The sequence below is a fragment of the Tyto alba genome, unplaced genomic scaffold (genome assembly GCF_018691265.1).
Source record: "Tyto alba isolate M040663 unplaced genomic scaffold, T.alba_DEE_v4.0 Super-Scaffold_13, whole genome shotgun sequence".
Lineage (NCBI taxonomy): Eukaryota > Metazoa > Chordata > Aves > Strigiformes > Tytonidae > Tyto > Tyto alba.
The window spans coordinates 143,285-167,145 of record NW_024881275.1 but is presented as its reverse complement, the minus strand read 5'-3'; the positions used below and the strand labels follow the sequence as shown (position 1 = coordinate 167,145).

Below are 23,861 nucleotides of genomic sequence, written 5' to 3'. Positions count from 1 at the left end.
TAACCCGTCACGCATTCAGAAACGAGCCACGCTAGCGTCAGAATTAAGAGCTTGATCTATCTTTCAGGCGTGCAGGCGTCCGGGAGCAGCGTCAGGCGTGCTCTGCGCCCTCCTCTCCCTGGGGCATCCTGCCCATCGTGTAGAACTCCTTGTTTGGGCGCAGGTCAATATAATGTGCGATGCGATTGGACATGGCAAAAAAAGCAGAAATCATGCCTATGTCCCAGGCATCCTCACGGTCAAAACCATGCCTTTCCAGCTTCTGGAAATGCTCTTCGGTGATGTTATCAGCTCGACAGACTGCAAGAGCGAACTCCAGCATTGCCAGGTCCCTGTCGCTCAGGTCAGCCAGCTTCCAGTTCACAATGACCTGTGAGAAGACAGAAACCAGAGGTAGCACAGATGGGCCTGGCAAACAGTCAAGCTGGCTGACCACCTTCTCTGCTCCGCAAACCAGTGATGGCAGTACACAGGCTCTTACTCAGCACCTGAACCATCAGACAAAATACCTATTTTACTTTCCTTCTTATCTCAGGGACTGTGGCAGTTTTGTTGAGGAGGCTATGGAGGAGTTCTTGAAACGGAACCCAATGCCATCGGGGTGCTGCAGCTCCCCAACGGTAGCAAGTTCCTTCATAGACCAGATTAAAACAGCAAGGAATGTGGGCAGCAACATGAATGCTCTGCAGGTCAACCGTTCCACCCTGCATCTTGCTTGAAAAGTGGATGAGGATACACAGACCCCCTGCGGAGCCGTGGACGAGCATCAATCTACGTGTGTGTTTATTGGTCTAGGGTACATATATTTATACAGACAATGATAATTATTATGCCTACTAGTCACTAGCTGATTGGCTTAAGCTCTAAAGGTCGTATTCGCACGGTCCACCTACTTGCAGTTAGCTAGCAGCACAAGCTTCTCATAACACTAAGTTTCTCATGCCATTATTTCTAATTCCTGTTTTCGACACACCACGGTACACAAGGCCGAAGCGTCCTTGACATTCTTCATGTATCAGCAGCTGCAAGCAAACCCTAGTGAGGCCCAGCATCAGCGAGGCAGCATCAGCCCTTAGAACAGGCTCTGATTGTACAATTGCTCAGTGGGCTCAGGACCCTTGTCTCTGAGCCATTCTCCAACAATTCCCCCTTTTTCTTTTTGTATGAGCAGAGCCTGCCCTAACGTTCGTTCAAAGATTTTCTTAATACATGACAAGGCACAACTTAAGCATGCAGGCTTACAATCTACTGGCTACAGGCACTTATCATGCACCCGGGAGTGCTGTGATAGGTCTGCATCGTTAGCACGCATGAACAAACTAAATCTACTTTGCAGTTAGTGTATCCAGGCATTCAAACAGGAAGGAAGCACTAGCTTGAATTCCTCATTCTTGCCCTTCCAGGTGACCGCAAGGGCAGGATTACCACGTGGCAGTTTTCTGCTCAGAGACCCAGCCTGGATTGTCCAAACCCTGTAGGATCAGTGCATGACCCTGATTCCCCCAAAAAACATTCCTACCAGGTTTTCCCCCTTTTTCTTTTTGGACAATCCAGACTCCTTTTAACATTTGAATCATAGCATTCATAAAGCATTTCCACACAGACCCCAATACCATCATGACAATCATAATGACAATCAGCATTACCAGTCCATGCATCAACAAAGCTTTCAGCCACCCAGTAATTTCCAAGTTTTGTAGATTTATAACCATTCTGTCAGTCCATTTTCCAAATTCCCAAGTTTTGTAACCATTCTGTCAGTCCATGTTCCAGTCTTATGCAGTCTTATGTAGCAAGAAAACCACCCTTACAGTTTTAAAAGTGTCAGCAATTGTAACAAGAGTATGCCACACAGAATTTAATACAGGTTTCACCATGCTATGTTCTAAACATTGCAATGAACCCACAACATACAATGAACCTGATACTACATGAACAAGTTTTTGATACCAGTGTTGATGTTGAACAACATACAATGACAGTTCAGAGTTCTAAAGTTTGTAAGGAGTCTCCAGACCCCCCGAGGAGAATCTTGTGGTGTTGTGTTCCCAGGTGTCCCCCATCCGTTGTCACTACCGGGCAGGCCAAAGCCCCAGCAGCATGCCAGTCCCCTTCTAACAAGGCACCCCGAATCACCCCACTCCATCGGGGCTGAGCTAAAAGCGGAGCTGGTTCTGGTGAGGGTGACGGGAGTGGGTGTGGGGGGGCTGCCGGCAGCGCTTCCTCTTCTTGTCATTGTAAATGCAGAGTTCTGTTCCGTAGCTCAACTTCTGTAATTTTCTGTCAAGCTCTCGGACTCTGTCCCTGTCCCTTACCGGTGTGTGACCCTGCTGCTTTAATTCGGACACAGCCGCCGTTTTTCTCTCCGACTCAGACGCTGACGCGCCGTCAGGGGCGGAACCATCCGAAGGGCGGGGGGGGGGGGGCAGAGGTTCGGGCGGCAGCCGCTCCCCCCTGTCCCCCCGCGCCGCCTGATTTCTCTGCCGCTTCTTGCGCGGTGGAGCAAACAGGAACACTTGGTGCCGTGCCCTTAATAGAGCGGAGCTGCTGATTAACCCCGAAGAAGGTGGCTGATCGGGACGGGCGGTTGGTTTCAGCAGGGACCGGCGGGGATGGTACAGCGCCGACAGCCGCCATGGCAGCAGCAGCTACTTTCTGTTCTGCTGGCATCTCCCTCAGGGCTTTTACGGGCGTTCGCCAGACCAGCCCTTGCTGTCGTGCTTCACTGCCTTTATTGCCTCCAGTGATGGTCTCGTCCCACAATAAATCACCTACTGCGCGCCACCCCTGTTGGCTAAATATTAGCGAGGGGCCATCGTCCCTCTGCCCCTCCGCCTCCGAGGTGGGGGGGGGGGGGGGGCATGGCTGTAAGGGCACTGGGGGGGGCTGGCCCCCGGACTGCCCCTACCTGTGTTAACTGAAACCAGCACTGCTGTGGATGGTGCAGGAATATGATCACTGTCAAAGAGCATAGGTCCGGATGCATCACTTTCTGGGGTAACGGTGGAACTTTCCCCCCCCCACACTTTGTAGTTGCCACAGCTGCAAGGTTCTTTTCAAGCTGATACCGCTTAATATTACTCACTACCTCCCGCCACGGTTTCATCATTTTCCTTGCAGCTTTATCCTCGTCAATTACCATATCCCACAAAATATCACCTAATAGTCTCCACTCCTCGACATCAAAAAGAGAATTAGGATCTTGAAAACATCCTTTGACCCGTCCTATTGCTGTTAAACCTGCAAGTGATTTTATACAATCCACTCCCCGCTTTTCTAAAAAGCGCTGTAATAAATCCAGGGCTACCTCCTGTTCCATATTGTCAACCTGGTGCTCCTTGATTAAGGCACCTCCGGTCCTGTGCTCCCTGGATAAGGCACAAAAATACTCCCGCCGGCCTGTGCTCCCTGATTAAGGCACAAAAAATACCCCCTTACTTTGATATGTTGCTGATGCTCCGTGACTAAGGCACCAGTTGCAGCTCTTGCCAGCAGCCCTTGCAGAGAGCGACCCTCTATCTCGGTTCAGGTCCTCGGAACGACCCATCGGAGGCCCACTGTCCGATCGTTCTTGATCGGCTAGGTGCTGCTGTATCTGATGTTTCCCCGCGTTCGTTTCTGCCGCTGCTGTGTGCAGCGCCTTTCCGCGTCTCTTCCGGCGCCACCCCACTTCCGCCCCCGGGGCCACTCTGCGTTCGCTTCTAGCGTCCCTTCACGTCCACTCCCGGGGCTGCCACAGTCGGCTCCTTACCACGTCTGTTCCCGCACCTCTCCGCCTCCGCTCTCGGGGCCGCCTCAGCCAGCCTCTCTCCGCGTGCTCTCCCGGGGCTGCCGGGGCCGGCGCCTGTCCGTCTCAGCTCGTGGACCCCAGACGCTGCTGTATTTGGTGTTTCTCCGGGTCCGTTCTCGAATTCCTCGGTCGTTGCTCTTTTCTCCAGGTCTGCCGCTTCGTCCGTGTTCTTCTTCTATGCAGGTCCCTGTTCGGGCGCCATCTTGCGGAGCCGCGGACGAACGACACGCCGAGACGGGTTCAGTGTGGGGGATAGAGCATCAATCTACGTGTGTGTTTATTGGCCCAGGGTACATACATTTATACAGACAATGATAATTATTATGCCTACTAGTCACTAGCTGATTGGCTTAAGTTCTAAAGGTCGTATTCACACGGTCCACCTACTTGCAGTTAGCTAACAGCACAAGCTTCTCATAACACTAAGTTTCTCATGTTACTATTTCTAATTCCTCTTGACTTGTTTTTGATACACAACAGTACCATAACACAATGTTTCTCAGACCACCGTTACCATAACACTGGGTTTCTCAAACCACTATTCCCAATTCCTCTCAACCTGTTTTCGACACACCACGGTACACAAGGCCGAAGCGTCCTTGACATTCTTCATGTATCAGCAGCTGCAGGCAAACCCTAGTGAGGCCCAGCATCAGCGAGGCAGCATCAGCCCCTAGAACAGGCTCTGATCGTACAATTGCTCGGTGGGCTCAGGACCCTTGTCTCTGAGCCATTCTCCAACAACCCCCCCACCTCGAGGTCCTACCCCCACTGGCTACTGGTCTGAGAGCTCACCAGTAGACTTACTAAGCCAGCTAGGGTCCCAGACATGTCAAGATTTCTGGGAACCACACAGACTTAATACCAAAACTTCAGGTGAAAAAACAGACAAGAGAGGGCTATTCCCACCACCCAAAGGACAATGCAAAGGAGGTGGGGTGCTCACTGTTGTAATCCCACTGACCTGGTCAGCCAGTGCTGGCTGCTTGGAATGTATCCGATGAAGTGCTCCATGTGCAACCACACAGTAGGGACATCTATTCACAACACTCGTAGCCACAATGATGAGCTCTTTGTCTGCCTTGCTGAGTCGCCCTAGAGGGACAGCAAAAGATCTGGCACACTTTGCTATCAAAAATGGACACCACGGAAAGTATCACTGGGGAGACAGGGAGGGGAGCGCTCTGGGTACAGGCTGCCTGCAGACAGAGCTCTAGAGAACATGCAGGGAGACACTGCAACCACAGCTCCTAGGTGGCAGGACAAGGGGCAGTGGTGTTAAACTGAATGACGGTAGGTTTACATTGGACATACGGAGAAAATGTTTTATGATGAGGGTAGTGAAACACTGCTGGGACAGGTTGTCCACAGAAGTTGTAGGTGTCCCACCCCAGAAGTGTTCAAGGTCAGGTTGGACAGGGCTTTGAGCACCCTGATCTAGTGGAAGATGTCCCTGCCCATGGCAGGTGAGGTGTTGGACTAGATGATCTTTGAAGGTCAATTCCAACCCAAACCATTCTGTGATTCTGTGATCATCCATATGACCAATTTACCTGGATAGCTGCTCATGAGGCACATAATTTGGATGAGGGACATGAGATTTGGTCAACAGGAAAACAGTTCTACGTAACAGGAAAACTCAGAGGAGCAAAATTACTTGCTCACCGAGTAGGAAGCTCGGCTGGTACTTCTCCATGTACATCTCAGAGGCAAATGGCTAGGGAGGGCTTTCTCTGTTCTTCCTCTGATGCTTTATTGCTGATTTTACAGAAAAGTGCAGTGTTCTATAACCCGCTAAGCATGTTTCACCAAGTAAATACTATTGGCAGCTTTTGAAGGCAGAGAGAAAAAAACAAAAGGAACAATGAGGTACCCTATGACAGAAGCTTTGAGAACTTCCAGTGACCACCAAACAGAAAAAACATAACTTCTGCAGAGTGTCTATCCCTGTGACTGCTCTGAAGAAGCTGTGAAAAAGAAGGCTGTGCTTTGTTATAATCATAAGCAATCCTAATCATTTGCACAAACAGCTTCACAACAGGACTGTGCATAGGATCCAAGGAACTTACCTGGCTGCATATCAGCACTCATGCTCTTTGGCTTTTTTAAGATAATTAGTAGCAGGGTTTTTGGAAACTACACTTCACAAGGAAGGCCAGGTTCCCTCCTGCTCCTGACAAAAGCTACTGCTTTACTGGACTTTGAAAATATTCCCATAAAATCAGTGCCTTCTAAGAGCATGAAAGACACTACTAAAACCTCTTGAGTGAACAGGATTCAGGGGGAGAGGCCTTCTTGCTCTGGTTCAGTGCCAGAAGGTGGCAACATCATGATACTGCAAGAGAGATGCTGAAGAGGGTGGGATCCAAAATAGGCCTATTCTTCAATTCAAACAAAAAGGATGCATAGGAATGAGAAGGGAAAAGTGGACTGTCATAAAGTTAGGGGCATGGCTTCACTCCACTAGCACAAGCAGAGCAGAAAGCTTCACCCAGTGACTGCATGTACCATGTGGGAGAGGCATAAGCCTGCACTCCTCGCTGCCCCCAGAACTTGCCGAGACACTCCTCCCGAGCCCTCATCTCCCATAAGCAGGAGGAGCAGTCCAGACAGACCAGCTTATTTTAAAAATCTGTGTTTTACTGATGTACCTTCAGAGCAAAAGCAATGAGAACAGGCCCCTTGGTGCCCTGTACCACGGGAAGTATGAGAGGAATAGGCAGTCCTCAGACTGCATTTCCTTGAAGGCTGGAGGGCCATGCAGAATTCCCTACAGGCCTGCCCAGCAGCACTGCTGCAGCCCTCCCTCATCTCCACGCTGGGGCACCCAGAGGCAGGGGCTGCGCAGGCATCCCAGACCACAGCAAGCACTTTGTTCCTCTCCCTGCTGCTGCAGGGCACAGACACCCCTGGGTTCAAAGTCTCCAGCGCAGCACGTCAGGTGCTGGAGGGCACAGCCTCCCTCACACCAATTTTGCGTGCTGATCATGGGCCAAGAACTGTTGCGAAGGAAGAGCTGCAAGCAGGCTCAACATGGACCTGCCCCTCCCTTGGGAGTTGTTTTATGTGGGGGCCCAGGGCTGTGACCCCCCACCTGAGCCACGTTAGGGCTGTGGTGCCTGGCTGCTGGTTTGGAAACTGACTGACCCTCAGGTCGACTTTCGGGCTTGATCTTGGATCTGCCTCATCCCCATGGACTTGCCTGTGAAATCTGGACTCTTGGCTGGCCCTGGTCACCACTGCCAGACCTGTCCTGCTTGCCCTGCAGTAGTGTGGGGTTGCAGCCTTGCCCATGAAACCACTCTGCCTGCGCCCTTCCAGCACACTCAGCTCTTGGCTCCTATTCCCTAAGGCAGCAGCCTGTCCTTTCTTTGTTGTGACACAGAGCACGGTGCAGCAAGGCAGCAGAGCTTGGCTCAAGAGCTGCTTTTAACCACAGGCTAAAGAGTATGAAGCTGCATGCAATACAAGCAAAGACAGAAGCAGCTGTGCAGTTCCAGCCTCTGCCAGCTGTTATTACAGGCTGAGAGAAGGCACGGTGAGGCAATACATCTGAGGATGTCAGAAACGTCGCTTCTAGCAAGTTTTCACATCTACAAAGGGAAGGGGAGTTTGGAGGTGGTTGTATGGTTTACCTGTGTCTTTGTTCATAATGGCATTATAATAAGCAAAAAAAGCTCTGAATTCAGCAGGTCGGTGAGACATGGCTTTGAACACATTGGGCAGAAATCCAGTCTGTTCAAGGAAAAAGAAAAACAAGTCAAGAACTGTAACTTAACCGAGAGCACAGAGGGCAACATAAATATACTACACTTAGAGAATAATTTGTTAGCACAGCAGTGCTGGGGAATCTCCACAGACCTATTCAATTGCCCTTTGAGCCCATTTATACATATGACTGAATATGTATACCTGGTTTTTAATTAGATGTTGCTGCAGTTTCACAGTACGGCTAACAGCCCTGCTCACTTCAGCCACAACAGTAACGACCACAGTCACATCAGTGAGCTCCTTTCCAGAGAGGCTGGCTGCATCCACTTGCGGTCTCCTGGCACAGACCCTGCTATGCCCATTTGACTATCCTACACCTTCTATAGCTCTCCTCTTCCTCTGAGCTTACAGGACACAAGACAGGGTGTTGTGGTTTAAACTCAGCCAGTAGACAAACACCACACAGCTGCTCACTCATCCTCCCCTGCCCTGGGGGATGAGGGTGAGAATCGGGAGAGTTAAAGGTAAGGAGCCTTATAGGTTGAGACAAAAACAATTTAATGATCGAAATAAAATAAAATTAAAATAATAATGGTAATAGTAAGAGTAATAATAGAATATACAAATGAGTAATGTACAATGCAATTGCTCACCAACCATCAACCAATGCCCAGCCTGTTCCTGGCTAGTGATCCCAGAGGAAAGAAAATACCAAAACTGCAATCCCAGAACAGAGAGTGAGCTTTCCAGCAAACCTCCTCTATATACTGAGCATGACATTATATGATATGGAATATGCCATTGGCCAATTTGGGTCTGTTGCTCTGACAATGTTCCCTCCCAGCTTCTTGTGTACCTGCACACTAGCAGGACATGGAAAGTTGAAAAGTCTTGGATTTCTTAGCAATAACTAAAACCATCAGTGTATTATCAACATTCTTCTCATACCAAATCCCATACTGAATCCAAAACACAGCACCATTCTAGCTACAGGAAGAAAAAAATCAGTCCTATCCCAGCTGAAACCAGGACAAAGGCTGGCCCTATCCAAATAGCACACCATTTGAGGTGCCAGCACACAGTGGATGTATATGCTGGCTCAATGATGCTGCTCTACTTCTCTTCCCATGCCCAATCCACCTCTGTGGTGGTGTGCAAGGCTGCCTTTCCCAGAGAATGACTTGCTGACTCTCACATGCAGGCTCATCCCAGGCAGCACCCATGCATGCCTGCGTTCCAGCAGTCAGCATTCATCAGCAGGGGTTCAGCCTCAGTGTCTGTTCTAAACAGGTGGGTTCACTGTGATTCTGGCAACTACCCACAGGCTCCATCGCTTTACTGTCTGCTGTTCTTCAGCGTGTTTATAGAAAAAGAGAGTAGCCCAGGCTTCATAGACCCCTCTGGCAACCTCCCTCCACTGCCACACAATTGCCTGTGCCTTCCTCCTGTCTCACCCACCTCTCTACTGCTAGCTAACCAAGAGAAGGCTCTTCCCTCTTCATCCACAACCCCTTAGTTTACTTAGGAACCTCTGACAACTCTGGCAGCACTGTTTGGATATCCAAGTGTGCTAGGTTGATTGGATCCTATATGTAGGTCTTTGCTGACCCCTTCAGTGCACTGACACACAGGGGTCTGCATCACAGCATGTGAAATCTGAGCTGACTCTTCCTCTGTACATCATATTTACCGTAAAGACTGCTGAATCCTTTCATTATTATACAAACTGCACTGGGGCTACTGCCATGGTAGCAGATCACAGACTCAATGGGCCAGCAGGAAGGATAGGGAGGGCTGGACTGGCACTCCTCTCAGAGGAAGCTCTTGGAAGAGATAAGTCTCCACAGGGTTGTGGCTGATAGAGTGTTTCAGCCATCAGGAAGGACTGTGTGACATTCCTTCTCCACAGCAGCAGGGAAAGAAACTCTTTTTCAATACCTTCTTTCTCCCCTTATACACAGTTCTGAATTAGGCTTAGTGTTCTGCCACTGCGCAGCCCGTTTGACTTTGGAGAAAAAACATCAAAGCTCAAAAGCAGAAATACCCCGAGCCTTTTAATACTGCCATTAAAACAGCTTCTCCCCCGTTTTTTCTCCATTAAGTGTTAAAAATACTCATAATCGTGCCTCAAGTAAACACAGATGCTCTCCCAGAGAACAAATACATGTCAGTATTCCAGCTAACCCCATGCACAAGATGCCATCCAAAACAACCCACTAGTTTCATGGAATCAGGCAGACTTACAATCCTGTCAGCACACTGCAGGATTTCCAGTAAAATCTCCATCCTGTAGAAGGGACGGAGCTTTGCAAGAAGCGCCGCTCACCTCAGTCTCCCTTCAGGTTTGTGTTAGACTTAACAGACCAGAACGGCTCTCTTAGAGTATATGACCTACTTGGACTTCGGAGCCTTTCCACTGACAGTCTTGCAGCAGAACTCCTTTACCTTCAGTTCCACTTCCTCCATGAGCTCCACGATGTCATACGGCATGTCCTTCTTATTGGGCACTGGGTATCGGCCAACAGGCCTTGCACTGTTCTCTTCTCTGGTGCTGTATGCCACCCAGGGCCACCTCCGGAGTCCCCCTGAGGCTAGAAGAGGCAGAAGCTGGGGAGAAAGGAGGGAGGAAAGTTTGTTATTTGGAAGGACATGTATCATCTCGGCAGCCTGGGGAGGGAGGACTTTTCCTCAGCTACTCCTGCCTTTCTGACAGGACTCAGGGGCATCTCTGTTGCTGTAAGCCACTTGCTGCTCGATCAGTGGGGCAGTCAGTGCTCTGGGAAAGAAAGTCCAAGTCCCATTCCTGGCTGTAGCCCTAAGCTTCTATGTGGACAGCTGGCAAGCATCACCTCCCCTTGTGCCACTCCTATGCACCATCTCAGCTGCCAGCCATGGCTGCTGCTCCTTGCGGTCCTTACCAGCCATGGATCAGCCAATTTGCACCAATGCTGAACCTGTGGCATCTCCCAAGTTTAAAAGGCGTTTCCCACCCCTCTGTACATAACAACATCACATGGACATACAGCAGTGGCTCTAACAGATCTCCTTCAGCAAAGGAGCATGAATAATAAATTCAAGGCTGTTTTGTTTTTTTTTTTTTTTTTTCTGCCAATCAGCCTTTCTCCAGGCAAAGCCACCTTCCCTCTTGCAGAACAATCAGTGGCACTAGAATCAGGTCTTCTGGAGGCCTGCAGCAAACAGCATTGCTATGTTGGGAGTACTGCTTGGTGCTGATAAGACTGTATTTCCCTTTGTAATGCTCCGTTACTGTAAGAAGTAGCTGTGGTCTTGCAGCATCTAGGCTACAGGACCTGTTAGCTCTTCATCTCTATCACAAAGGGCTTTACAAAAGCAGCTGTATCTTACAAATGGGCAAGCTGGGCAGGAGAGTGGAGTGACTCCGTATTGGGTGGTTGGTGCAGGCATGGGAGCAGAGCCCGTGTGTCAAGGTGCTTGGAGGGCACCTCAAGCATCCTCCCAGCTCTCTGGCATGTACCACAGCAGTTCTGAATGTTTCCAGAACACCGCATGGTCCTGTCACCCCACCACTGTATGACATCCCTGACAAATTTCGGGCGAAGACTAAACCTGTTGGATCACACATTCTCCAAGTGGTTTTGCTTGGCACATACTTGATTTCTGACCTGAAACACCAACACACTGCTGCAGCATAAAATGAGTAACAATAACTGGGGCAGAGACACCTACACTTGCTGCTGTGAGTAAGGGAGATGTTGAAACAGCTGTACGTGCTGTACCAGAACATATCAAGGTACCATCTATGAAAATTATGATAAGAACACTGAAGCAAGTATAAACAGGAAAACCATCTCAGAATTGAAACTTCTGAGGGTAAGTGCAAAAATATAATGGGGCGTGAGGCCGTTGAAAGCAAGGATTCCCCTTGTGTAAAGGTCAGCCGTGCACCCGGTTCAAAGCCAAAGCAAACCTGCACACATCGATACAAAGGTCCGGTGGCTTTTCCTGCCACTGGAAGAAGGAGCGTTGGGGACCGGAGGACACAGGGCGCGTGACACGGGGCAGCAACTTCGCGGCGGGACGGTGCGCGAGTGCTTGCCAGAGTTACCCCCAGCTGGCAACGGCGTGTGACGCCCCGCGTGAAGCAGAGAAAGCGCCCAGGGCAGAAGTTGGTGGCGCCGGTGCGCGCCGGGGTCCCAGCCCGGCCGCTGCCGCCGCGGCCCGCGGGCCTGTTCCACGCGCCCGCCGGGGCCGCGTCCCTCGGCAGGCACCGCGGCCGGGGCGCTCGGGGCAGGACCGGCCGCGATCGCCACCGCGGACCGGGGCCGCTCGCACCACGCCGGGACGAGACGGCCCCTCCGCCCGCCGCCCCGGCCCCGCAACGCTGCTCCCCGCGGGTCCCGACCCCCCCGCCCCGGGCCGAGCCCCTACTCACGGGCGGGCGGCCGGGGCGCAGCCGCAGGCCGCGCAGCACGGAACCGCTCATGGCTCGTCCTCCCTCGGCGGGCGGCCGGGCAGGCGGGGCGGGGCGCGGAACGACCTCCCCAGCCGGCCACGGCCTGCCCCGCCGCGTCGCGCCGCTGCCGCCGGCCTCACCGGCCGCGGCTGAGAGCCGGGGGCCGCCGGGGCCGCGGCGCACTCAACGCTCGGAAACGGCCGCGGCGCTCGGGCCCGCCGCCCCCTCCGCGGGGAGCCGCCGCCGGGGTCGCCGCGGGTCGGTCTTTCCGCCAGCGGGTCAGCGCCTTCCGCGGGCGGCGCGGTCCGATCCCCGTCCTCCCGCCCCGCGGAGCCCCGCCAGCCGTGAGCGGGGCTGGGCCGCGCTGCAAGGGACCGGGGCGGGGCGGGGCGGGGCGGGGGTGTGCGGAGCGGTGTGGTGCGGTGCGAGGCGATGAGGAGCGGTGCGGCGCGGAGCGGTGCGGGGGTGTACAGAGTGGTGCGGAGCGGTGCGGAGCGGAGCGGTGCGGAGCGGTGCGGAGCGGTGCGGGGGTGTACAGAGTGGCGCGGAGCGGAGCGGCGCGGAGCAGCTCGGAGTGGGGGATGCGGAGCGGCGCGGAGCGGAGCGGTGCGGGGGTGTACAGAGCGGTGCGGGGGTGTACAGAGCGGTGCGGAGCGGAGCGGAGCGGAGCAGCTCGGAGTGGGGGATGCGGAGCGGCGCGGAGCGGAGCGGTGCGGGGGTGTACAGAGCGGTGCGGGGGTGTACAGAGCGGTGCGGAGCGGAGCGGAGCGGAGCAGCTCGGAGTGGGGGATGCGGAGCGGCGCGGAGCGGGGTGGCCCCGCCTCCGGCCCCGGCTCGGCCACGCCCGCCCCCGCGCGCCCCACGTTCCCCGGCCGCTGCCGCGGGGACACGCCCTCCGCCCATGGCCCCGCCCCTGACCCCGCCCCGGGACCGCCCCCGTCCCCGCCCCCTCCCGGCTGAGGCCCCGCCACCCGCGGGGGCGGGCGGTGGCGATGGCGGGCGGCGGCGCTGCTGATGGCGGCGGTTCGTCGGCCGAGTCGGAGGGGGAGGCGACGGCAGCCTGCGAGGCGCTCCGCCTGCTGCGGATCGAGCCCTCGGCCTTCGGCCCCGGTCCCGGCGCGGGGCGAGCGGGCAGCGCGGCGCGGTGCTCGGTAAGTGCGGGGCGGCGCGGCGGGGCGGCGGGGGGGGCCGCGGGCCTGAGCCCCGGTGCCCCCCCCAGAGGAACGCGCTGCGGAAGCGGAGGCGCTGGGAGCGGGTGCTGGCGGCCAAGAGGCGGAACCGGCGGCAGGAGCGGGAGAGGAGCCGGGCCCGTCGGGCCGAGGGCCCAGGTGAGAGGCGGCGCGGCGCGGCCCCGCCGGAGAGCTGGGGGGCCGGGCCGGCGCTGCCCTCTCTCTGCTCCCTCTCGCAGGGCCGGCCGGCCGGGCCGGCGGGAGGGCCCCGGCCGCCCTCGCCAAGGAGCGCCTGCTGCGAGCCAGGGAGTCGGGGCCGCGGCTCTGCGTGGACCTCGGTGTGGCCGGCTGCATGACCGAGAAGGTACGGGCGGTCCCTGCCTGCCGGCACGGTCCCTCTCCAGCCCCCGGAGACTTCTTGGAGACCTTGGGGATGTGTCCCGTCATAGCCACAGCGCAGCCTGGCAGCTGCTTTTCCCATCTGTCTGTCCGTCTCCGCTTCTGCTCTGGAAAGTTTCCATGGGAGAGGCGGGGGCTGAGGCAGGACACTGGTATGCGGTAGCTGTGCTGGGGAACTCCAAGGAACTGGGCTGTGTGAGGGTGCACGCAGCAGCTCTCCTGAGCTTAGCCGGTGCGGGGCTGCTGGTCCCTCCACCCAGTGCCTGCTCGTGGCTGCCTGGTCTCCAGCACTGGCTGGGTGCACACCCAGCTCTGGCTTTCCCTGAGACCCAGACAGACGCAGTTGAGCTGAGCTCACCAGGAAGAGCCTGTCCAGAGACTCAGCAACCAGATGGTAACACGGGCACCACGGATGTCTGCAGGCCCTGAATGGAGCCGTGTTACCCCCTGCCCCTAGACTTGTGGGTCACTGTGCTTGTTATTTGTTGGAAGGAAACAAGCCGCCTCGCTTCCCAGATCAGGAGACTCTACGGGGCAAACAGGCGGGCCGAGAAGCCCTTTTGGCTCTGTTTGACGGAGTTTGTGGTGGGCTCGTTGATCTATGAGGAGTGTTTTCGCATGAATGACGGCTTCTCCAATTATTTGGTAAGCGCCACAGTGCTTTCAAGACTTGTAGCACCCTACAGCCCCAGTGCTGGCCCTCAGTGTTGACCCAAGACAGGCTGAGGTGGCCTCGGGTGAGAGCTGAGTGGTGTGGGAATGCCGTTCAGTAACAGTGGTTAAGGTCACATTTTCTTGCCCCTTGGCAGAAGCTGAGAACTGACAGATAATGGGGCGTTGTGCAAGGCCTTCAGGTTAGAGCTTGTGTCCCTCCTGCCTGCAGGAGAATTCCTTCTCCACATGTTACTTCTGCAAAGAGACCCATGATACTGGGAAAAGGCAGACGCTTAAGCTTGGTTACTTAAGTTATGGCAGCGATGTTGAGCGGTGTGTTTGACAGCACATGTAGGGCTGTGCCTGATAACAGTGAAGGGGAGAAAGCCACCTGAGGTGGAGATTCCTGAATCTCTCAAGAATTACAATCTCATTTAATACTAGGTATTTATTGCTGCTCTCCCTTCCTCAAAACACATCTAAGGATTTTGATGAGAAGAGAATTTAATTGATTTTGACACATGTATTGTTCAGTGCTCATATAAAAACATTTTCTGTTTTTAAAAAAAAAAATCAACAGTCTTATCTGTAGGAGTTTAAACACCTAAGGCAGTTCCAGTATTTTTTTTGTGTCTGAGAGTGGGTTTTGCTCTGGCAGATGGACTCTGGGCTAATGGGCTGCTTCTGTCACTGTCTTGCATTTTTCAGATGGATACAACTCAAGAAAGTTACCTGGACTTGTTTCCTTTAGATGCAATTGTTTATCTCACTCCTGATTCTGAGAATGGTAAATATTTTACATGTCTTAGGCATAGGGGGACAATAGGGCAAGAGGTTGATTTTTAAGTTTTTGACACTATTTCATACTTCAGGTGATTCAGTTCCAAGCATTCAGTGTCTCAAATTGCATGAGATGTACTGTGTACTTTGATCTGATGCTAAAACCCATTTTTTTCTCAGTCTGTTTTGACAGGGAATGAGGTTTCAACTCAGGGCTATGTGTGTGATCTGCAGCAGACTTTTAACTTAAAACCTTTGTGTAGACCCCCTGCAGTTTGTAATACTATGAGGTGGCCAAGTGGGGATGCTGTGGCAGTTTTGGGTACAGTCTAAATTATATCTTTCTCTGAAATCATGGAGCAGCTACACTGTTCCCTTTATTGCTTAATTTGCTGCTGTATTTTCTTCTCTTCCTCCATTTCTAACGGCCACATGTGTCCCTGGATATAGAGCCCTTTTTTGGTTTATGCAAGTGCCTTATTCTGATAAAGAATCTGTTAAGGGTGGAGGAAGGTTTTAGTAGGTGACCTTGACAGTGGGGAGGCATCTGCAGAGCAGATTGGGATCAGACTGATGAGATTAGTCACATCTCAGAACAGGCAGCGGTTAAAGGGAGCAGTGTAAGGTATCTCTAGCACTATGTGCTTTCAGCCTGTGTCTGATCTCCCCCTTTCAGTCTACCTGCGGGTTCAGGCAGGCAGTTCTGTCTCTGAAGCCTCAGCTTTCTGCACAGTCTGAGGCTTCGGGGTGAAAGGTGACTGGTCACAGCTTTCCCATGGAACTGGGGTCTTGCTTGGAGAATGGTGTAGTGCATGATTTTACTGTTGTACAATGCTGAGCATGTGCTTATCTTATTTCTAGTCCTTGAAGATATTGAGCCAAATAAAGTGTATGTCCTCGGAGGCCTGGTGGATGAAAGTATTCATAAGGTGGGTAGTAGCTTGTCAGAACCTGAAGGTGCTCTCTGCCCCATTCTCTCCTGAGAGCAGAGACAGCCCATTGGTAGCAACCAGTGCTGCTGCTGCTGCTGCCTTGATTTGGGACATCACTGTTGTGCTGCCATCTGTTTTCCCTCAAGGTTCTGCCTGGGTCTACCACCAGGCTGAGAGAGACTGCAGTAGTCTGCATGAAATGAGCCCCAGGACAGTTTTCAGCTCTATAGCTGCTTGTACCCAAAATGATGTGCATGCTATGCATGGGCAAGTCTGTACACACTGGACACCTTGTTATTTCCCTTACAGAAGCTGACGCTGCAAAGGGCACAAGAGCAGTCCTTGCAAACAGCCCGCCTCCCCATTCGTGAGTACATGGTGAAAACTGTTAACACCAAGAACTACCACTCGGAGACACTGGCAATTAATCAAGGTGAGAGGCTGAGCTGTGTCCTGTCACTTGCCTGGGCTGGAGAGAGGGTGGGAGCTATCAAGCGGGGGAGCAGCAGTGTTTGCAGAGTGGAGGCCCAGTCCTGAGTAATGGGGAAACACTGGGAGCAAACGTTTTGCTTACTAGGTTTTATCCCTGCTACCGCCATCTTAAAGGACTTGTGTGCTTCTCTGCATCAGCCTGTTCTCAGGGGAGCAGGACTTGCATCACTCTTGCTCTGTACAAAGCAGTGAACACAGTGTGGGGAAATGTGAGGGGGTTGCTGTTGCTACTGGTCACAGAAGGTCCCAGGCAAGGGAGGACATTCTCAGGCCTGTGTTGGGCTCAATCAAGGCAGGGCTCACAACAGGGTGGGGTGCTGGTGTGCTGTACCACTGTGATGGCTGGAAGTCATAACCATGGGCTGGGCCACCTGGTCACATCAGTGGATGTGCCCATGCTCCTCTGCCTCAGTGGGCTGTCTGGCACCTTTCTGCTAGGGACTACGGAGGGGTCATGTCCTAGGCCAGCTCTTGTAGGTTCTTACCTCTGGCATGAGGACTTTGTTACCATCTCCATCAGCACAAGGCCAAGGTGGTGGTGGAGGGCTCTGCGGAGCACCAGGCATAGCTGCTAGACACCACTGTGTCCCAAGGGAGTCCTGATGTGGAGACACAGCATCTGAGCAGCCATGGTTGAAGCACAGTAGGAGTGACCCACCATGGGTGTGCTGTTGGCAGCACAGATGGGAAGTACAGGTTAGTCAGACTGGGGGCATCTTGCTTTAGTTGACACAGCCTCTGCTTTTCCTAGCCATAGCTCCCCAAAGTCATATTCAAAATAGTCCCCTGCTCCTAGATGAGCTGCCTCAAACATTTGCTCATCAGATTTTAAATTGGAGGGAATGCCAACCCCATGCTAACGTCTCATCCTGACGTTTTTCAGCCAGTGGGGTGCATATTATAGAGCTTGCTATTGATACTGGTATCACAGCACGGTAGGTCTCTCTGTTCTTGACAGTCTTTGATGTCTTATCAACTTACTATGAGACCCGAAGCTGGCCAGCAGCCTTGAAAGCTGGAGTTTCTTCTGGAAAAGGCTACGTGCTACCCGACGCAGTGAAATAAGTGGAAATACCTCATCATGGCAACGCACAAGAGACCTTTATTTTGTGGTGTTATGGAGCTGTGCAGATGAGAGGCAAACTCCAAATTTCAAGCAGAGGCACCAGTATGGATGTGCATAGAGAAAATGGCTCTGCTTAAATCTTGTTTAAGGACCTTGTTGCAAGTGATGCATTCTACCTCAGCAGTACAATGCTGGAAATTACTTTTCCCATTTAATAGAAAACAAAGTTGATGGAGCCCTGGGATCAAGTAAAAGCTGTCAGGAATTCAGTCTTGCTTCTCTGGAGATGCTTGTTACAGTGTTTCTGACTACTGCATCTACTGTTCTCAGACAGGGAAGAGAGCTTTAAGGTATTTCTTTCCTTTTGATTAAGCAGTAAGGTGAAGTTAGAACTGCAAAACTTAACTGGTGAGGAAAATTCCTTCCCATGGAAAAGGACAGTGCTGTTCCAATTGGGAAATGCAAGACAGGAAGTGATTCCCCAAGGGAGAAACAGTTCCCAGGTGCACAACATCCTAACGGTTTTAAACCAGTTGAATTGAAGACTTGGTGAGTTGTTGAAGCCTATAGCTAATTCTGTGCATCTAATCTAAAATAAAATGTTTATTCATAAACTCCTGTTGCATCCTTACAGTTACTGATGCATGGTATATCATCACACACTGACATGCAAAGTCCACTAACCCTGATGTTCCTCCTGGGAAGGTACCTAGGAGTCAACTGTGCCCTGCACAAAGAGCAGTAATGTATTTCACAGACACAGCAGAAAGCATTTTTGATACATCTAAGTTGATAAATTACTGTAGCCCTTGTTGCTAAAAAAAAAACAACAAACCCATAAAAAAAAAAAAAAAACCAAACCAAACAAAACAAAAAAAACCAAGCCTCCCAGGCCATGACAATGGCTAAACACCAGTGGAAGAATCTGAAGGTCTTCTGAGGTAATTTACCTATCTTGTTTGCTTATGTGTTTAAGTTCTCTTGCAGATGAAGAACCTTTTTATACCACCCGGCATTCAGTGTCCACAAGACTGGCAGTAGGGCCTGCAGCAGCAACTGTTGGTGGACACAGGGTGTTGCTCCCCACATAGGCTGAATTTGTGTTTGCTGGTGCCTGGTGCTTTGCTGTGCCCTACAGACTCTCTCAGCATCCCGTGCTCTTCCAGTTATTCTTCATATCCCCCTGCTCATCAGCTGTTGCTGTGTGGTCAAGGGCCTGCATGTGGGCTTCAGCGTAAGAGACTAACTGTCTCATTGAGCCCGAGTTTGCTAGGCAGCAGCATACACTCGCCCAAAACACCTGGCAGTGCTCACCTCCCCAGTGGCTGAAGGTACTCTGGCCAACCTGTCCCTGTGTGGCCAGAAAAGCAGACTGCCCTTGGTTAGCTAGCTTGCTGCCTGTAGGCACAGTGAGAGTAGCAGCTGTACGGGATCTGGTTTGGGGGTGGTAAAGGTTGCCCAATTCCTGTGGGTGTTTGTCTGCCTGGCTGTCGGAGTCTGCCCGGATAGGGAGGTTTCTCAGGGGTGCTGCCGCACTCCTGTGCCAGTCATCCTCTTCCACACTAGAGCAGCTGCAAGGACTTGCCTTTTACTCCCTCCAGATGCATCAAAGAATGAACAGAAGTGGAGGTGGCCTCCTGCAGATGTTAGAGCCACAGGACCATCCTGGCCCCATGCTCCCCTGGTGCTTGGGGAGACTCAGTGTGCAAGGGCAGAGCTGGCCACCTCTTGTGGCCCACCCATGCTCCCCTGCTGCAGACCCCTCCACCCTGAGCATGCTCGGCTGCATCAACAGCTCGTCACACAGCACATCTGCTGCAGGCATCCCTCAGAGAAAGCCAGCTGGGCCCAAACACACCACTAAGTTAAACAGCAGCAGTCGGGGACATGCTTCTGTCCTCTTTCTCAGAGGGCCCTGAGGTCATGCCTCCAGCACTGCAGTGATGATTCAACAGGGATGCACAGCTAGATGACCTTTAAGGGCAAACAGCTCATACCTAGCTAGGGCTGTACTGTACATGGTAGAAGCAGAGCTACTGATGAGGTTGGGAAAAAGGCTTGCCCTCTCCTAGGGAGGCCAGCATAATGGATCATCTCCACAGCTCTGAAGGTGGCATTTAGGTCTCAGGGCTTGCTTGTTCCTCCTGGAAGACACGGATCCGTAAGTAGCATGGGGGGAGGAGTTAATTGAGGACTTTCTCAAGTATCAGCAAATGGAAATCAAAGAGCTGGCTGACACACAAACCACATCAGACAAGCAGAAATATGGTGTTGCCTCCCTTGCCTGGGACAGACCTCTCCTGACCTTGCAAGAAAAAGCAGTTAAATATAGCATAGCTTTGTTCCCAGAGAGGTTTCCTTTATACATCTAGACACACCCTCCACTACAGAAGGTGGACAAAGCAGCATTGGTTCCTTCACATCGGGCCTGGATGGGATTTGATGTCACTCTACCAGAGTCTGCCTGGAGAGTAAGGAGCAGAAAGAAAAGCAGGCTGAAAGGCTCATGTCTCTCTCCACAGGCAACAGAAGGCAGCCAAGACAATACCTTGAGACTGGCCACCTGCAAGGCCTTTGGGAGATGTGGGACAAGCCCCAAGCACAATAGATAAGCCATTTTAGTTCTCTAGAGGTTGCATATTACATACAAACTGTGTAAGCAGAACTACACAAAAGCTAGGCTGGAGGGCAGTATGCCCTGCCCCATGACCACCCCTAGACAGGGTGGCTCTTGGTGGAGCTAAGCCGACACGCATGGACATGTCCTTCCATGACCATTCTGAAGCTGTGGGGCTAAACATCCTGTGGGGGAGAGCCTGGTAGTGGACAGAGAATATGGCTGGGCTCTTCCCCACCCAGTGCACTCGTGTGCCACCAAACAGCCCCATCACAGCAACGGGGGTACCCTGAACTGCTGCAGGAGACAATACATGGCAGCTGTAAGGGCTGTGTGTTGGCGGGTGAGGAGCTTGGCACCCAGATCTGGACAGCCTTGCCTGCAAAGCTGCTGGTGAACAGCTTGCACAAACTGGTGGTAGGTATCCACCACATCCACAAGCGCAGACCCAAGCTCCTGCTGCCTCTGCCTGCACATCTGGCAGTGCGTCACCTGGAAGCAGGCCACTGCCAGCTGAACCAAGTGATCAAATGTCACCCTCAGAACACCCTGCAGCTCTTTGAGGGGCTGCTCTGTTTTCAGGAGCTCCTGGCAACTGGACAGCAGGTCCTGGGAGGCTAAGCCAAGGGCACCCTTGCTCTCAGCACCCTGCTCTGCACATTGATCTTGCAGGTGGGTTGCTTGGTTCCCAGAGAGCTTCCCCACAACCTCCTGCAGCTCTGTCGTGTAGGCTAGGAAGCAGGAGAAATCTGCAGGGCTCATATGTGCTTGGTCCTTCAGCTGGCCGAGGGCTTGGACGTGAGGATCCCACCATGCCACATCCCTAGCAATGGAGACTGGGTAACTGCTCACAGGAGTCCCAGGAAGACTGCAGCTGCTGGATGGTGGGGTGGTGAGGGGCCCAAGAATTGTGCTGCACATGGGGATTGTGGTTTCGTGTTCTGCCTTGTCATCAGGCCTGTGGAAGCAGCTGATATAGGACAGCCGACAGCTGCATTTGTCCATCCCAAGCTGTGGTGGAGATTTCTTCTTCTCTGTGGAAAAACCCAAGGACCTGGTCATGATGGGGTCAGAAGGGGTCTGCTCATCCTTCTTGTGGTTAAAGCAGAGAAAGGAGTGTTTTGAAGCCCCCTGGTCTCCTGCTCTTTTCCCCAGTGAGCCCAAAGGAATTGGGCCTGAGGAGGTGGAAAGCCCTAGAGATGGAGTCAGAGGAGACTCTTTCTCCACCTCAGTAGCCTGTTCTCTGGGAAGAGGAGTCTGAACCGGCCACAGCTGTTTGTGAGCCACCTTTCCTGTGTCTTCTCTGGGCTCTCCTTCATCCAGCTCCTGGCTGCTTACCAACTCATTCTCATAGGGTGGTCCAGCTAGGGATGTTTGTATCTCCCTTCTGACAGCATCGGCCCCCAGGCATCCACTGCTCTTCTGAGAGGCCATAAGCTCTAGTGAGATATCTATCCTTTCCTGAGATGAGCTGGGTGGTATGAGGTCTGTCCTCACCCCAAATGAGAGCCAGGAGAGGCGAGTTACAATCCCTGAAGTGCTGCTGCAATCTGTTAAGAGCTGGGTTGCATCTGGAAAACCCACGTGACTTCTACTGTGCACTTTCCGTAAGGCCTCCTTGTTTATCACTTGTCTGCTTTTTGCCTGTGACAAGGCACTGTCACTGCTGTTTTCAGCACAGCTGTCACAATTAGATTTTTCTTCTTCACAGGGAATCGGGACAGGCTCCTCACAGGCTATATGCCTCCTGGCAGTGGGGAGCAGTTCCTGGTCCTGGTCCACCACGTGGGGAGAAGCTATGCTGGGGCCATGAGCTGATGGTGGCAGTGTGTGTTCGTCAGCAGGGCAGGTCACCTCTTGGTCCAGGAATGGGGGTACATCACCAGCCTTGTGCTGGGCTGCCATCACCTCCCTCACCTCCTCCAGTGCCACTTGAGCCAGCCAGCCTCTGGTGGCCACACAGCTTTCCTCATTCGGCCACCCAGTATTTGTCTTCACAGAGGAACTTTCCCAGGCAGCTCTGCTCTGGCCCCCAGGAAGGGGTACCGCATCCTTCAGGGACAAGAAAGGTGGATGTACAGCATGTGCAGGTTGGAGGCCACTGTCCACATGTATGGCAATGCCTGCGCTCTCCTCCCTGTGCTGGTCACCCTGCAGGCGAACAGCTGAAATGGAATAAACCACCGAGTCAGTCACTGATTTTGTTTCCATGGTGTCAGGCTCCATTTCCATCAGGTCAGAGGATGGGTTTGTGCTAGCAGTGTCTCTCTGAGCCTGAGTGGCAGCAGGAAGTCCCAGCTCTGCATCCTTCTTGATGTTCTCTGGGGAGGGTGGAGTGGGGGGCTGAGCAAGGAGTGGTGGGGGAGGTGGCCAAGAGGAGTAGCTCTGCAGAGAGCCTGGCAAAGCCAAAGGGAAAGTCACCTGCGAGGTGTAATCAGTTTTAAGGAAAGATCTCCTCTTCCTCAGGTTCTTGGCATGTGTCAGCTCCTTCTCCCTTCTGTGTTTCTCCCCTGTTGTCTGCCTTGTCATCAGGTTTTCCCGCAAGCTGTAACACCTCGGTTTCTTTAGGATGAAGGGGTTGTTGTCTGTACCCTCCTGAGATGTCGTATTGCAGCCTCCTGTCAAGAAAAAAACATGCAAGTCAGGAAATAGCCCCAGGCACAGAATATCCATGCATCTATGCAGTAGGCCAAAAAGCTCTTAACACAGGTCCTGCAATTGCAGACATAAACGTTTGGCAGCAAAGCCTGACTCCTAAGTGCCAAAGGAAACCGTCTCTTACGTTATGGATTAAGCACATACTTGGAATCAGCTATCTCAAGAAAAATAAAGAGTCTGGGCCTGGGGCTTCAAAGACTGAAGTCCAGGACTAGTGATGAAGGGTGCTAGATAGTCTTTCCCCTTGTTCATTGATCTGACTGCAGGTACAGCTATAATTCTCAAGTTAAATTTGGTGATATTAGCAGTGTCTACAGAGAACATTGTCTACAGTTGTAGATTTATCAACACTGAATAGAAGCATTATCAGAAATTCTCAGCCTGGACATTTAGACAATAAACATTTCCAGAGATTACAGGTTTGTGCCTGAACATGGTATTGTTACCATGCATGAATGCAAAAGCCAAAATTGTTTTAACTACACTAACCAAATTCTTAAAAAGTTCAGCCAATGTTGAAAGAGCTGAATACTTCAGAAACACGAATCCTCTCCGTTCTGAGAAAAGGCAACTACCAGGGAGCTGCTCAGCCACAGGACTCCTTGACCCAGTTATGTGACTTGCCCATGACCCCAAAATTATTTCTGATCTTGAGGGTAAATGGAACAAGAATGTTTTACAGCTCTTAGCTCTCCCCAGCTTGAAGGAAAAGAACACAATGAAGGTACTGCCTGACACTGGGAATATGTGCCATAGAGCTCCCTGTCAGTGCAAGGACACACACCTTTCCTGTGTTCTGTTTCTGGGACTCATCACTTTTCATCACCAAAGATTCAGCCTACACAGAATGATGCACAGAACTTAACTCATTCAGCATAGTGGCTTTAGGATCAGGCAGAGCCACACATCAGTATTCTGGAATTCCTACAGAAACCTGGGAACTTTCCAGAACTCCAAACTCATTTGAAAACTCACTTTCTGGGATCCAATCCCTGGATGTGACAACAAATCTCCCCGCAAAGTTGCCACTCTGACCCCTGTGTGTACATCCACTGTATTTCTGCTAAAGAGTAGCTTATGAAGAATGGGTGTTGAAAGGGCCTCCAAAAATCTTGGGAAAACCATGAAAATCTGAAAGATAACCCCTTCAGGAAGACT

General features: G+C 52.3%; 3 protein-coding genes across 7 annotated transcripts in view; 1 reads left to right on the top strand and 2 right to left on the bottom strand.

Annotated features, from left to right (window-relative positions):
- Positions 1–37: 37 nt before the first annotated feature.
- Positions 38–12,436, bottom strand: LOC116965364. The gene is made up of 5 exons (XM_042787946.1): positions 11,916–12,436; positions 9,947–10,108; positions 7,426–7,525; positions 4,755–4,885; positions 38–370 (listed from the first exon to the last, which is right to left on the bottom strand). Exons 1-5 carry the CDS (start codon positions 11,964–11,966, stop codon positions 92–94), a joined length of 723 nt encoding a protein of 240 aa, XP_042643880.1. The 5' UTR covers positions 11,967–12,436; the 3' UTR covers positions 38–91.
- A 448-nt stretch (positions 12,437–12,884) lies between these two features.
- On the top strand, positions 12,885–18,042 carry TRMT10B (tRNA methyltransferase 10B). Its single transcript, XM_042787944.1, has 8 exons — positions 12,885–13,087; positions 13,156–13,264; positions 13,345–13,469; positions 13,997–14,149; positions 14,867–14,945; positions 15,800–15,867; positions 16,180–16,303; positions 17,321–18,042. The coding sequence occupies exons 1-8, from the start codon at positions 12,929–12,931 to the stop codon at positions 17,425–17,427; spliced, it is 924 nt and encodes a 307-aa protein (XP_042643878.1). The 5' UTR covers positions 12,885–12,928; the 3' UTR covers positions 17,428–18,042.
- The window catches only part of FRMPD1 (FERM and PDZ domain containing 1), a 44,183-nt gene continuing 37,763 nt past the window's right edge, over positions 17,442–23,861 (bottom strand). For all 5 annotated transcript variants that reach the window (XM_033008271.2, XM_033008246.2, XM_033008279.2 and 2 more), the window contains one exon: positions 17,442–22,663. In XM_033008271.2, coding sequence (XP_032864162.2) covers positions 20,316–22,663 — 2,348 coding nt within the window. In that variant the 3' untranslated portion in view covers positions 17,442–20,315. The remainder of the gene's footprint in view (positions 22,664–23,861) is intronic.